Here is a 14,656-nt window from a genome sequence, read left to right on the forward strand (position 1 = left end):
AAAAATATGCTGAGGGCCTGTTGCAGGTAGCTGCTGAAAGCTCTTTAGGTACCACACATGTGAGGATGGTGTCCCAGTCCTTTCCCCGAGAGGAACGAAGGTGATCCTTGCCTTTCCCTTATAAGTAACTCTGAACCCCCCCTGTAACCTGACTTCACGTCCTGAACCAGGTGTCTGTGGTGGTGCTCTTGTCAGCCCACTCTGAGGATTTTAGAACAGAACTTCAGGTCAATTGACTTTGACTAGAGCTTTGGGTCTCTTCCTGCCCAAGAAATCACAGCCGTGTTAGTGCTGATAGAGCAGACCTGATAGAGACAGTGACACATCGGTGGTCGGGGGGCTTGCTGTGAAATCAGTCATGTGAACATCTTTCTGCTGAGGACTGTGGGCTCTTGTCTGTCATAAACCAGAGGAGACTGGGTGGATTTTGTGGGGACTTCTCCTCTCCAGGTACGAGACGAGTGGCATCGGAGAGGCGCGGGTGAAAGAGGTGCTCCTGGACGAGGACGACGACCTCTGGATAGCGCTGCGCCACAAGCACATCGCAGAGGTGTCCCAGTAAGAGCGCCTTCCCCACCCCTCCCCAGCTCCAGACGCCCCGCCCAGCTCCAGGGCTCACCCCAGTGTACTAGGGCCAAACCTTTCTCCCCGATTGCCATTGCTGAGGCACGTACTCTGGGCAACTTGGCAGAGCTCATCAGTGGATGAATTCATTGCTTCAGCAAAGTCATCAACATGCTAACCAATGATGGTGACTCCCTTCTGATCTCTGAGCTCAAGCTACACCGGCTTCACCAAGGTTGCTTTTAGGATTTTTGGAGAGCATTTGTATACAGCTCTCTCCGCAAAATACTTTGTAAACACTGAACATTTAAAGCCAGTTTCTTCCATTGAAAGATCCAGACTCCACTACATACAATTCGATTTTCTTTTATATAGCTGATGTGTCTTCCTTCCCTGTTGTCACACCTAAAATTTTCTGAGCAGGAACTGGTGTCTATGCACACTGGAAGCCTAAATTGCTCTAAAAATGTTTCAAAATGTTTCTAATACCTAAACATTGTTATAAGACCATTAAACTGTAGATAACAATTCTGCTTTTGCAGAAAGACACATTCTGCTACATTGAATGGGTGATAGCCTCAGGAAATTCACAAGGAAGAGTGAGAAAATAATACAGCCTTGGATAGTTCTATCGTTTAGAAAAGTGGTCTCCAAACTTTTTGGATCACTCAACTTCAGAAAAATGTTGCTTCATATTTCCAGTATTTAAATTTATTTATTGTTTAAATATATGCTTTATTGTACTAATATGTATATTTTATAGCATATACAGAAACATAAATTTGAAAAGGATCAAGTAACATAAACATAAATAGATGTTATAATATTTTCTTCTCTCTTCTTGAATCATCTCAAATACCCCACTCTGGTTTAGAATATTAGTTAGAAAAATGATGTACCTCTCTCTCTCTCCTCTAAGAAAATCACTTTAAATCCACACCTTTCTGGCAGGAAAAGTCGCCATGTGTTCCTAAAGGAACTCTTGCCTTACTTCACCAGCTTCCACAGAGAGGTGCTCAGTGCTGCTTTGAACCTTAGCTGCCTCCTTCTGTCTTCCAGGGAAGTCACCCGTTCTCTGAAAGATTTTTCTTCTAGCAAGAGAATGAATACTGGAGAGAAGGTAAACCATATGCGTGCCCCAATGCCCTTGAAGTTAATCCCTGCGTTCTCTCCAGGAGCAGGGAGGAGGCCTCCTTGGCAGAAAACTAGTGAGTTAGGGGGTCCTAGTCCTCTCTTCATCAAATATCATTTTGTCTTGTTTTTGCATTCAAGATTGAGATCGGAGCCCCCATCTTTTGATACTTATAGAGAGCTTGTTTTTGTTACTCTGAGGATTAATATTTATTGGTTTGGATCATGATTCATTTTAAGCCAGAAAGACTGGGAATCCTTTTTTAACTTGTGGTAGAATTAGAATTTATAACCTAACTTACCTGGGCCTTTCCTTATCCTGACTGTTTAGCAGAGGCGGCTTACCCATCTCAGTCAAGGGAAATGCAGCTCTGATTGTGTCACTCCCTTGCTTAAAACCATTTAGAGACTTTCTGTTCCCAGTAGAATCAAGCCCCCCCGCTTCCCCTGTGGACATGCCTCACAGCACCCAGGTCATCGAGCCCCACAGACTCTCTCTAGTCCTATCTCTGCCTCCCTCCTTCTTGCCCCTGCCGTCTTGCTCCAGCCGTGCCTGCCTTCCTCGCCTGGGTCCTGCCAAGGCCCTGTCCTTTGGTTCAGGCATCGTTTTCTCCGGGAACCTTCCCGTCTCCTCCCTAAACTGGTGAGGTGCCTCTGCTCTGTGCACCCACACTCTTGCTTCCCTCGAGGAGCGCTAATCCACTCAGTTGTAATGGCTCCTCTGCTAGATGTTAGCTCCATAAAGGCAGAAATTCCTTTATTTTTTTGGGGGGGGGGCTTGTATCTCCAGCACCTAAAAGTGTCTTGGCATAGAGGAGTAATTCAGTAAATTTTGGGTAAATGAGTGGGATGAGGTGGATCACACAGTTAGAACGTCAACAGACCCTTTCACCCGTCGGGATGCAGATTCCAGCCTTTTCTCTCCTTCTCCCTACTTGGTACCTATCGACACAACTACAGCCTTTCTACCAGGTTGGAATGTGAGCTGGATGCCGAGACTGCTTGAGCTGAGTCTGCAGAAAAGCAGTGTGTTGAAGAAAAATTGTTCTTTCCTGGCAAGAATTATGCTCTCAATAGCTTTCTAGTCCAATAACTAAAACATAATTGCTAGACTTCAAAGTTCACTTCCCCAACTTTAAGACAGTGATGGTATTTGGAAAAATAATTTTTTGAATTATTTGAAATCTAAACACATGTGATCTTGTGTTTAATGGATTCATTTCAAGAGTTACAGAGCGTGTGCTGGGGAAGTCTGGTGCTGGCTGCTGTCCTGTCCTGCGCCCAGTGTGCTTGCACAGCCTCCTAGATCAGGGCCCCTGGAGTAAGACCATTTGCTGTCCTTTCCCTTGCAGACCACCATGCGGGACCTGTCTCAGATGCTGAAGAAGATGCCCCAGTACCAGAAAGAGCTCAGCAAGGTATGGTGATCCGAAATGATCGATTTGAATCGTGAGTAAAAACAGCTGCAAAGAGACTTCTCAAAGCCTCATTGCACTAATTGATTCATTGAAATTCACAGAGTTTGTCATCTTCAATATTTATTAGAAAAAAAGGAAAGGCTGGGATAGACAACTTATTTCCTATGACTCTCTTTTCTCCTCTTCATCTTTTTCTCTCGTCATGCTTCCTATTCCTCATCCCATGGGCCTCTCCACAGGGCTGCTTGAGTGTCCTCACGACCTGGCCACTGGCTTCCCCCAGAGCGAGTGACCCGAGAGAGAGCTAGAAAGAAGTCACAGTGCCTTTTGTGTCCTGGTCTGGGATGTCATGTATCGCTTCCTCCACGCTATTCGTTAGAAGCGAGTCGAGTCGCTAAATCCAGCCCACACTCAAGGAGAGGGAATTAAGCTCCACCTCCTGGAGGGAGGAGGATCAAAGAATTTGTGGACATGCTGTGAAACCCACTTACCTCCCTGCCACCGTAAAGGATTTCTCCTAACTCTTGACTCTTTCAAAATGTGGTGTGTCCTCTCCTGACACAAAAACTTCTCCCTCGTGGTGTTTGTGTACCTGCGTGAAGGCCTGTTTTATCTCTTTTATGAGGCTGGAGACTCCTTGGTGCCTGGCACAGGGTTGATACACAGTAGGTGCTCAGTAGATGCTGCATGAAGCGGCGAGTGGTTCCTTGATCACAAACTCTCTGCTTTTTCCTAGTATTCCACCCACCTGCACCTTGCCGAGGACTGCATGAAGCATTACCAAGGCACCGTGGATAAACTCTGCCGAGTGGAGCAGGTAAGGCCTTTTCCTTCTCTTTCTGCCAGGCCCATTTACACAGCTGAATTGTAATGTTTGACCTTGAACATCCTGCAGAATCATAGGATATAGAGATGGGGAAGCCTGCTAGATCGCATCGTCTCAACTCTGGAACCAATGCGGTGCCGCTCTCAATGGTGGGGACTAGACTGGTCTGGAATGCTGTGCCGTTTGGGTTTTGCATGTCTGACTTTCCAAAGGCGCCCTTTTCCCTGGAATGGCTGAAAAGAGATGTTTGGAGCTCTGAGCCCTACACTGGCAGGCTGGCTGAACTTTATATTCCGAGTGTATTTTCCTTCTGGCCTGGCCACACCAGCTTTAGAGACCTAGGAGCTGAAAGAGGATAGAGCAGTAGCAGGCCAGAATTTGCCCGCAGCCTCACCCGTCACAGTTAATACTGTAAGGTGAGAGGCTGGGATTTGAGCTCTGTCACTGATGTGTTTGATGTGCCTGTTTCTCCGCTTTACTTTCCTCATCTGCGAAGGGAAATAACAGTGCTACCACATGTTGCAGGAGTGTTGCGTGGTCACTAATCCTGGCACTCCTTTCAAGTGTGACAACATTGCCCAGCTAGGAGCAGCTTCTAGGGCAAGAGAGGGCATTAAATGATTCTGAAGCCTTAGCTGAGGTCCCTTTTCACAGAAAAAAACAACTCAAATTCTCAGTGTGGAGCTAAGATTTAAATCATCTGATGTGATATGACAGGCTCAGCTCAGGTTTCTGATTCATTGACTCTCTTCTCTGAAGTAGTCCTGCTAAAACCCATCAATTTCACAGGTGATCTCGGCAAACACAAGGTGTCGTCTCCAAAAGAACTAGACCATCCAGCAAATAGATTCTCCCTAGATCAGTAAAAATGCAGTTGGGATTAATCCTTGGAAGCTTAAAAATTTTCCGAAGTGCTCAATAGTACTTGTTGGACTAGTTACATTTAATTTGACTTTTAGAGAATGTTAGAGTCAGGTCCTGCTGAACAAACGTCTCTTAGGCTGGTGGTAGGACCGAGAGGTGAAAGGGCCGAGGAGAGGTGCCCTGCCTGCCTCGGACCCACACTGGGAAGAGACCCGAACTTGAGATCATCGTTGTTGTGGACTCCTGGGATCTTGAGAGAAAAAAGGGAACCTTCAGGCAACCTCTGTGAGAGCTACAGAGCAACTTACAGCCGCTGCTGTCTGAGGACAAGACTGAATGGTTCTTGACTTGCCAAGACTCATGTGCTGCTTTCTCTGGCCTGTTGAGAACCATCTGACTCCTGTCTGAGTCGTAAAGTGGGGGCCCGTAGACTGGGCTGACTTCACTCTTTCATCCTCAGTTCTTCTGTCAGCCTTTCCTCCCCGTCTTCCTGGGTTGGATTTACAGGTTTGGGAGCCCTTTTTTTTTTTTTTTTTGTGAGGAAGATCAGCCCTGAGCTAACAGCCGATGCCAATCCTCCTTTTTTTGCCGAGGAAGCTTGGCACTGGGCTAACAACTGTGCCCATCTTCCTCTACTTTATATGGGATGCCACCGTGGCATGCCTTGACAAGCTGTGCGTCGGTGCGTGCCCGGGATCCGAACCGGCGAACCCTGGGCCGCCAAAGGAAAGCGTGCACACTTAACCACTACGCCACCGGGCTGGCCCCTGGGAGCCCTTTTTTTTTTCTCCTCACCCTAGAAGTGGTTGGAAGATTAAAAACAGGTTAAAAACCTGGGTAGTTAAAACTCAAAAAGTGTGTCCTTCAGTACTGGGGAAGCAGAGTAGAGAGAATCTAGCCAGGCAGAGGCACCTTAACATGCCAGAGCTCTTCCTGTGTGGGCAGGGCATCTGTTTGAGCCCCGATCCCTCAGCAGGGCTTTGTACCTCTAGGGGACCTCCCAGGACTGAGGCTTGACCTGAGGACTTGGCACAGGTACACTGGCCCTCACCCGAGGGAACAGCCTTCTTTTGAACAAGATGGCAAGTCATTGTGGTTTCTGTTTTTGGACAGTGAAACCTGGCGCTTTCGTCATTTCTCACAGATGCTATAAAAAACAATGCTAATTATACCAGTGCTGATTACAGTGCGCTGTGAGAGTAGAAGTACCCATGTGAGACCTCCCCCAGCCAAGCTACAAATCCCAGACCTTCATGGACCACCAGTTTTCTGATAGTTACCATCTATCCAGACTGTCTCCGGAAATGGGGCCAACGGGGTGTGCTTTCTGCAGGACCTGGCCATGGGCACGGATGCTGAGGGGGAGAAGATCAAGGACCCCATGAGGGCCATCGTCCCCATTCTGCTGGACGCAAACGTCAGCACTTACGACAAGATCCGCATCATCCTCCTCTACATCTTTTTGAAGAACGGTAGGAATGGTGGGACAAGAGGAGGGACAGGCCTTTCCTGGGGAAACTGAGGCAGCCGAGAGAGAGAAGACAAAATGGCAAAGTAGTTAGAAGACATGGAAAAGGGTATTTAATAAGAAGACCCTACGGGCTCTTTATGTCTGGGGAAATGTAATGTAAGCAAATCAGTTGCACTGGAGGCTGAGTATCCCTCTAGAACAATCTAAAGTTAATCAGAGCTGTGGGATATATGATAAGAGGACAGGGTGGGGGGAGCTGGGAGGTGGGAGGGCGCACTGGCTTTATGGCCAGGTTATTAGAGCAGATCTGCCAGATACTTTTTACTTGCATCACATTTGTAATCTGTGCCTTTAAATAACTGATTTTTACCCGTATCGTAGTTGCCCATAAGTGTCCATTGTACAGAAGGTGGACACAGAGACTCTCTTGTCTAAGTTGACTCTGAAGCAAGCTGGGGCTGGGCAGGGGTGGCTGAGACGCAGGAGACAGATGGAAATATAGACGATGAGGGGCAGTTGATGATCACAGCCCGGGACAGAGTGGCCAGAGTGGAATCAGAGTCCTGATCTTGTCCTCTTCTGAGGAGGAGAAGGGGCAGGCGATTGGCTTTGCTTCTGGGTGTGTGACGTGCAGTGGTGGGGTGTGGTGATCGGGGTTTTGTTCTCTCAGGCATCACTGAGGAGAACCTGAACAAACTGATCCAGCATGCCCAGATCCCCCCGGAGGACAGTGAGATCATCACCAACATGGCGCACCTGGGGGTGCCCATCGTCACAGACGTAAGGGGCCAGCCTTGCATGGGGGAGGGAGAGACAGATGGGAAGCTGGCATGTCTTATCTGTTCTCCCCAGCTTACTTAAAGCAGCTTATGATACACTCACTCAACTTTGAGAAAGAGAAAACAGGTAAAATCAGAGGAATAAAGGTAGAGAGTGTAATAAAATAGAGGTCTAACACCAGAAACCCAGACGTGTGTGTCAAGGAGTCGCACAGTCATTCAAGCTGAGCTGTGTCTGTGAACCAGCCCAAAATAGGAGTCACGCCAGCTCTGCCCTTCCTATCCTGAGGTCGGTCCGGCTCTGCCCTTGCAGACCTCAACTCGGCACCTTCTGAGGGTGAGAACACAACACTAGTGTCAGGAAGTTTTGTCACCTTCGTTCTGCACCAGCGATGACTCAGAACCAAGGCAGGGCAGGTTGTGTGGGGGCACGACCACACAATGAGCTCTGGAAGGGCCAGGGCCTCCAGAACTTGGGGAAAATGCCTAAGCACTCCCCAGAGCGCTCTGCTGTGAGGATTGCTTGTCGGAGCCCCACTGTGCGCTTCCTTCCTGTGAGGAGTCCGCTCACGCAGCAGTTGGCTGACGCAGCAACTTGATAAAGCCAGAGCAATGAAGGCACTCCTTTCGGAAGCTTGGAGTCAAAAACTTGCTTCTGGAGCCACCAGACCAGAGACCTGTAACCGGCAGTTATTTGGTGTTTTTAGACCCTTGTTCACAAGAGCGACCAGAACGAGAATGAAGAGGATTCACTCAGTACATCCCGTACTGTTGAAGCAAAATCAAACAATAAGTCACACCCAAAGGAGTATTTTCTCCTATAATCAGCAGCAAACTATTTTTTTTAACTATGTGGATTTTTTTTAAATGACACTTGTATATTTGACCCACATTTGCCATTTTTCACAGCTTTAAAGAACCAAGTTTGCTCCAGGTTCTTGGGCTGAGCCCGAGGGGCATATTTTGGGCGTTTCCAGGAAAACCTCCCCACTTATTACTCTCTGTCAGTGCTGACTCTCTGAAGGGAGTCCTTGGGAGAGAATTTCCAGGGCCTGTGTGGCCCCGACCCAGAGTCTGATCTGTGTGTGTTTGTGTTCAGTCCACGTTGCGTCGCAGGAGCAAACCAGAACGGAAGGAACGCATCAGTGAGCAGACCTACCAGCTCTCACGATGGACCCCGATCATTAAAGACATCATGGAGGTCAGTGGGGAGGGTGGGAGGGCTGTGCTGAGGGGCAGCCAGGGCCCGGGCTTTGCACTTGGGGGCCCAGATGCTTCCAGCCTCACCTGCTGTTGGGCGGCGGTGACACCCCAGGGTTTTCTCTCCTCGAGGATTTGCATCCAGGTCTCCGGAGCTCTTTCAGGCTTCATGGCATGCTTGTCCTGAGGGTTGATGAAGGGCAGTCCCAAGAGACTGCCAGACGTAGATCCCCAAGATCTGTATGATTTAACCCCATGTTAGAGACCCTCCAGTGGTACTGCTTCCAGAGGAACCAGACACATCACAGCATGTAAAGGTCACATGAGTCACGAGCTCCATGCTGAGGGTGCGGGTGAGCCACGAGGCACACCTCGGCGGGCGTGGAAGGGCCTCCGGGGTGTGACCCGAGCCCACCCCTCCTCTTCTCCCACTGCTCCTCTCCCTCAGCCTCTACGTCAGCCAGAAACCCTCCAAGCATGTTTCTGCCTCTGCTCTTCTACTCAAACCCATCCCCTGCCTGGAAAGCTCTCGGTCTCCTTTCCGCTTCCCGAATCCTGCCTTCCTTCAAAGCCCCCATCAGGTCTCAGCGTTCCAGTCCAGTGCCCACCTGTCTGATTGCCCAGCACCACACAGGCCTCCCTGGGCTCCTGTGACATGTGTCGGGATTGCCCTTTACATGTGTGTATGTGCTCGGTGTTTTGGGTCATCTTTTTATTTCTTGGTCCTGTGCCCTCAACTGACATGTCTTCCTCCAAGGCGCCGTGCCTTGCACATAGTAGATGTTTCATAGTCGTGAATGTACGGTAGCCCTGTGGTGTCCCTCCCCTCTCTCCTTGTGGTGCGAGGAAACCCTGCTTAGAGGCCTACTCCGCAAGATCTCTGGGAGAGAGCTTGGAGATAATCTGTCCGACTCCTGCACTTGACAGGTGGACAAGACAGGGGTGCAGAGAATGGAGGGACCCGCCCAGGATCCCTTCATCAATTCACAGCAGTCCAGGTGTTCCCACTGAATTGTACGTTAAAATATATATTTAAATATATAGAGTGCGTCAGCTTCCTATTTTTAAAACCCACAAACCAAAAGAGGGGTGAGACATCTAGAAACCATTACATTTCATTGCTTGGTGAATAGAGAAAGCCAGCCCCTCTGTCTCATCCTTTCTTTGTTCTCAGCTCCCTTTTCCTCCCCCTTCTCCCCAGTCCCACAAAGAGACGTGTGTAGGCTTCACATGAAGATTTCTAGGCAGCAGGGGGTGGATAGCTGGAATCCACCCACCAGATAATTAGATCCTTGGAAACTCAGGGTCTAAGGCCTCCCCTTGCATGAGAGACTGCCTGTGCCTTGTTTCTACAAGACTGATGGCAGGTGTCAGGAATTTATTGGACAGATTGCAACATTTATAACCTCACATAGATTGTAAAAGAGAAAAAAAAAAGAATAAATTGGAGGGGAAGCAAGAAAAATTAATGTTTTTTTTTTTAAAACTTCTCTTAAAGAGCAGATGTAAAAACTCATCTCAGTGTATCAGCTGGTTCCGGAGCATCTGGTCCATGCTGGGCCCTGCACTAGGCGCCCTGCAGCAAGCAGAGGGCAAGGAGGGGTTCTGGAAGTTGCAAACCTGGGCAAGGTTTTTGCTAAGTGACTTGTTCCTTGAGTCAGCTCACTGGGTTCCCATCAACCCTTTTCAAACCGATGGCGGGCCCAATCTCGCTCTCTTTTCTTTCCAGGACACTATTGAGGACAAACTCGATACCAAGCACTACCCTTACATCTCTACCCGCTCCTCTGCCTCCTTCAGCACCACCGCTGTCAGGTAGGTGAGAATCCCTGAGGAGGCAAGGGGAGAGAAAGTGGGACCGTCTCGGGTTGGATGTCGGCTACATGGTGGTCCTGTTGTGACTCGGATGATCTGTGAGAATCCTGCTGCTGCTTCTCATCACAGCCAGAGTGCAGGCTGAGTCCTCACAGTGGCCCATGAGGCCCTTCACCCTCTGGCTTCCCCTTCCTCTCTCCTCCCTTCTGTCACTCCATGTCAGCCACACCAGCCTCCTTGCTCCTCCCTGAAAACACCAGGCTCTCTTCTGCCTCAGGGCCTTTGTACTTGCTGTTCCCTCTGCCTAAAATGATCTGTCCCCAGATTTAGCTGCATGGAACGCCTCTTATCTCATTCAGGTCCTTAATCAAGTATTACATCCTCCCATCTTCCCTAACCATCCTGTTTAAAATTACAGTACACCAACGTTCCTAGCAGCATTATTTGTAAGAGCTCAAAAGTGGGTATGACCCAAATGTCCATTAACTGCCGAACAGATAAACAAAATGTGGTATATTAATTTAATGGAATATTATTTAACCAAAAAAAAAAAAGAACAAAGTACTGATCCATGCTACAACATGGATGAACCTTGAAAACATTATGTTAAGTGAAAGAAGCCAGTCACACAAGTCCACATATTGCATGATGCTATTTATATGAAATGTCCAGAATAGGCAAATCTGTAGAGACAGAAAGCAGATTAGTGGTTGTTGGGGACACGGATGGAGGTAGGGGAATGGGGAGTGACCACTAAAGGTACAGGGTTGGGCCAGCCCCGTGGCTTAGTGGTTAAGTGCGCGCGCCCTGCTGCCGGTGGCCTGGGTTCAGATTCCGGGTGCGCACCGACGCACTGCTCCTCTGGCCATGCTGAGGCCGCGTCCCATATACAGCAACTAGAAGGATGTGCAGCTATGACAGACAACTATCTACTGGGGCTTTGGGGGAAAAATAAATAAATAAAATCTTTAAAGGTACAGGGTTTCTTTTTGGGGGTGATGACATGGTCTAAAATTGATTATGGTGATGGTGCACAAGTCTGTGACTATACTAAAAACCATTGAATTATACACATTAAATGAGTGAATTGTATGATATGTGAGTTATCTTTCAATAAAGATGTTACAGAAAATAAAGAAAAAAATTACAGAGCCTCCCCCAACACTTCCCATCTCCCTTCCCTGCTCTATTTTTCTCCATAGATGACACCAACACTTAGTATATTATTTGTATTTATCTTATTTCCTGCCGGTCTCCCTCAACTAGAATGTCAGCCCCCTGAGAGCAGAGATTGTGTCTGTTTTATCTTCAGTGCCTAGAGCAGAGCCTGGCACGTAACAGGCGCTCGGTGTATTCTGTCTTCACTTTTGATTAATTGATTTTAGTAATTAATTAAAAAGGGAGATGAATACATCCTCTGCATAGAGCCACATTTCTCAGATTCATTCTCGATGGAAATGTAGATAATGGAAATGTGGATGCCTTGGGTTTATTGGGTTTCTGCCACCTGCCTGGTGATGCTTAGACATTTCTCAGCTTCGAGCTCTGAGTAGATAGCAGTCCACACTTCTGTCCCTGGGTTCTCCAACACTGTTTTCTTGCATTTCGCCTCCACACTCGTCTCTGCCTCCCTCATCTGTGTGGTCCAGGTTCCTCCCTGAGCCACAGCAGTGTCTGTTACCTTTCCTGAGTGGCAGCTTCTGTTTTTCTCTGACAGTAAGAGCTTTGCTTGGCTCCTGGAACAGGCAAAACAACACATGAGCTTGGAGCAGGAAAGTCACAGCCCCAGAGAGGGTGACCTGTGGCGCTGGTGTGACACACAATTCCAGGATTAACACTCTATGTGGACTTCTTTGTCCCTCTTCCATCCTTGGCCCGCCCGTCCTCTTTCTTTCCTCTCCTCCTTCTGTCTTCACTTTTAGGCCTTCTCCTGGGCCTGGGCTGGAGGCCTGCATGGCATCTGTGGCATTGTGCATCCCCTCTGGAGGCAGTGATTATTGCCAGCTTTGGAGTAAAATACAAAATCCCCAGTAGTGCCACAGCCAGGCTGTGATCGCAGACTGTCAACTGATGGCTCAGGCAAAGAAAGTGGCTATGGAATTCTCTGGCTTGGCCCCAATGGGCCCTCAGTGCCCTCAAGATTTGGAAAGTGACTGATGCTGTCATGAGTCAGGGAGAAGGGCAGAGATTTCACTGTCCACAGGAGACTCGCTCTCCTTGTTTTGTTTTCATTTTTGTTTTGTTTTCCCCATTTTCTTAACCTGGAAGCAACCTATTTCTCATTGTTTCTGAGGACAAGGTGAAGACCTACTGGGGGCAGTCCAGGGGGCTGGGGGGCACCTCTGGGAACTGTCCCACCACTGAACTGTGTGTCCTTCAGGAGGCAGCTCAGTGTCACCTCCTCTGTGACGTCACCTTCCCCAGTGACGCCCGGAAGACGCTAGATGGTCCTCCCCTATGTTTGTCCCTGTGGCAGAGCCCCTCTCCATCATAGCACGATTCGAGCCTGCTTCCTTCTCCCCACCCTCCCAGCCCCACCCACCCCAGTTCAGCCGCGAGCTCTTGGTGGGCAAGGGCCACATCTCACCAGGGGCGGCTCCTTGCTGCTGGGGCGGCCCCGGCCCGTGAAGCTCTCGGTGCACATCTGTCAGTGAGTCAGTGCGCCAGCCTGAAGACAGGCCTCAGACTCTGTCGTCACTGCTCACTGCCAGCAGCGTGTCCCGGGCAACCCTAGAAATGTGAACAGTCAGGGCTAGAAGCCTGGATGAACGCCATGCAGGGTGCAGCTGTGGACCTTCACACGTCAAACTTTAAAGCCGACCTGAACCTGTCTGTTGGCTACTTGTTTCTAAGAGAGTGACGAGGTCACGCATGGGCGCTCGTAGTAATTCTCCTGGCAGCCAGAGCACTCGACAATTTGCACTGCAGTTCATTCAGCCAACGCTTACTACGCATGTACTGTGTTTGGGGCACTGATGTACAGAACGAGTGTGTCAACAAGTCACTGAGGCATGAAGTGACAAATACCCTAAGTGCAGGTAAACGTCATTAATTTCTCTCTCTCGCCCCCTCAGCGCCCGCTACGGGCACTGGCATAAGAACAAGGCCCCGGGGGAGTACCGCAGTGGTCCCCGCCTCATTATTTTCATCCTTGGGGGCGTGAGCCTGAACGAGATGCGTTGTGCTTATGAGGTGACCCAAGCCAACGGCAAGTGGGAAGTGCTAATCGGTGAGTGGGGCGTGTTTTCTCGGGGCAGGGGCTGCTTCACCGCACCTTGACTCCATCCCATGCTTCGTGTGTCACCCTGTCCTCGATCTCCATCGCTCCTGCAAACGAGGTCTCTAGACCCGCTCATGGACTGCAGGAGCTGAGGGGCGAAGGGCTCCTTCCTCGTGTCTGCACCGTTTCTCTTGATGAGAGGCACTGCATGTGGGGGGGAAGGGCCCAATCGCAGACTCTGACAGACCTAGGCTACCTTCCTGCTCTGCCACTGCCCAGCGGTCACCTTGAGCGAGAGCCTCGGCTCTCCAGGCTGCGACTTCCTTACCCAACAACATGGGGTTAAGAACAGCCACTTGCAGGCTTGAGCTCGGCCTGAGGGGGGCTTGTCAGTGTCCTGGCCTTGGGCCTCATGTCCAGAAGATGCTCAGTGAATGGAAGGTAAGATATCACCCCTCCTCTACTGTCAGTCGGAGATAGACAGTCATGGTGTGTGAGCAGATACTGCCCAAACATAGTGGCCTGACTGCTGGACTCTCGTGCCCCAACCACTTCCTACCACTTCTAGGTCGATCATACCCTTTCTAGTATTTCCTGCTGGTTTTCCAGAAGAAAGAAGCAACTCATAAGAGCTGACTTAATGCAGCAGGAGAAGATGTTTCTCCTCTTTCATGCCTGCAGGAGCTTCCACAGTTTCTAGGGCTGGAAGAGGAAGCATGAGCCAAGAAAAATCTCACTTGCTCCAGATGCCTGCCTTTTGTCTTGTCTTTCCCTTAAAATGGAGTTGCTCCTGCCCGGGGTGCCTCTTGACATCGATTGGCAAGAGGCTATCAGCACGTGCCCTTTCCCCTTATCTCGATAAGGTGTGTCAGTTTTATACCTCCACTTTGGGGTGACCAAGTCACAGTGCCCCCCAGGCTCTCAGAGTGAGCAGGTTCTGCGGACCAGTCCATATGGCCATTCCTGGGTCTATCAAGATGGACCTGGCATCGTCAACCCGCCTTCTTGATACCACCATTCAGTGGGGAGATTGGACATTCCCTCCGCCTCCCGACTCCCTGAAGCTTCCCCTGTCCGGTCACCCTTTCTCCCTGTATTGTTTTCTCCTTTTTGTTACGTAGGCCCCTGTGATGAAGCTCTCTCTGTTCCCTGCTTGCATACATGTTGCATGAAAGTGTTGGATAGTTCTCAGCTCAAACACAGCTGTCCTGGGCAGAAGCTGTCCCAGCCAGGCTTGGGTGTAAATCCCCCTCTTCAGCTTGGCCCTGACTTGAGGTTCCCTGTGGGGAGGGGGAACCCTGGGGAGGTAAAGCTGCCCGTGCAGATTCACAGGGAGGCCTCGTGCAGACAGCTGACGTCCGCTGTGTG

General features: G+C 49.5%; 1 protein-coding gene across 3 annotated transcripts in view; it reads left to right on the forward strand.

Annotated features, from left to right (window-relative positions):
- The window catches only part of STXBP1 (syntaxin binding protein 1), a 67,483-nt gene that overhangs the window by 45,337 nt on the left and 7,490 nt on the right, over nt 1-14,656 (forward strand). For 2 of the 3 annotated variants that reach the window (XM_058524114.1, XM_058524112.1), the window contains exons 10-18: nt 451-558; nt 1,624-1,684; nt 3,048-3,113; nt 3,850-3,930; nt 6,137-6,275; nt 6,945-7,054; nt 8,153-8,254; nt 9,983-10,068; nt 13,143-13,297. In XM_058524114.1, the coding sequence (XP_058380097.1) occupies nt 451-558; nt 1,624-1,684; nt 3,048-3,113; nt 3,850-3,930; nt 6,137-6,275; nt 6,945-7,054; nt 8,153-8,254; nt 9,983-10,068; nt 13,143-13,297 (908 nt within the window). Of the gene's footprint in view, nt 1-450; nt 559-1,623; nt 1,685-3,047; nt 3,114-3,849; nt 3,931-6,136; nt 6,276-6,944; nt 7,055-7,760; nt 8,087-8,152; nt 8,255-9,982; nt 10,069-13,142; nt 13,298-14,656 lie in introns of those variants that run through there. The other variant, XM_058524113.1, reaches the window with a different exon arrangement.

Source organism: Diceros bicornis, chromosome 28 (assembly GCF_020826845.1).
Source record: "Diceros bicornis minor isolate mBicDic1 chromosome 28, mDicBic1.mat.cur, whole genome shotgun sequence".
NCBI lineage: Eukaryota > Metazoa > Chordata > Mammalia > Perissodactyla > Rhinocerotidae > Diceros > Diceros bicornis.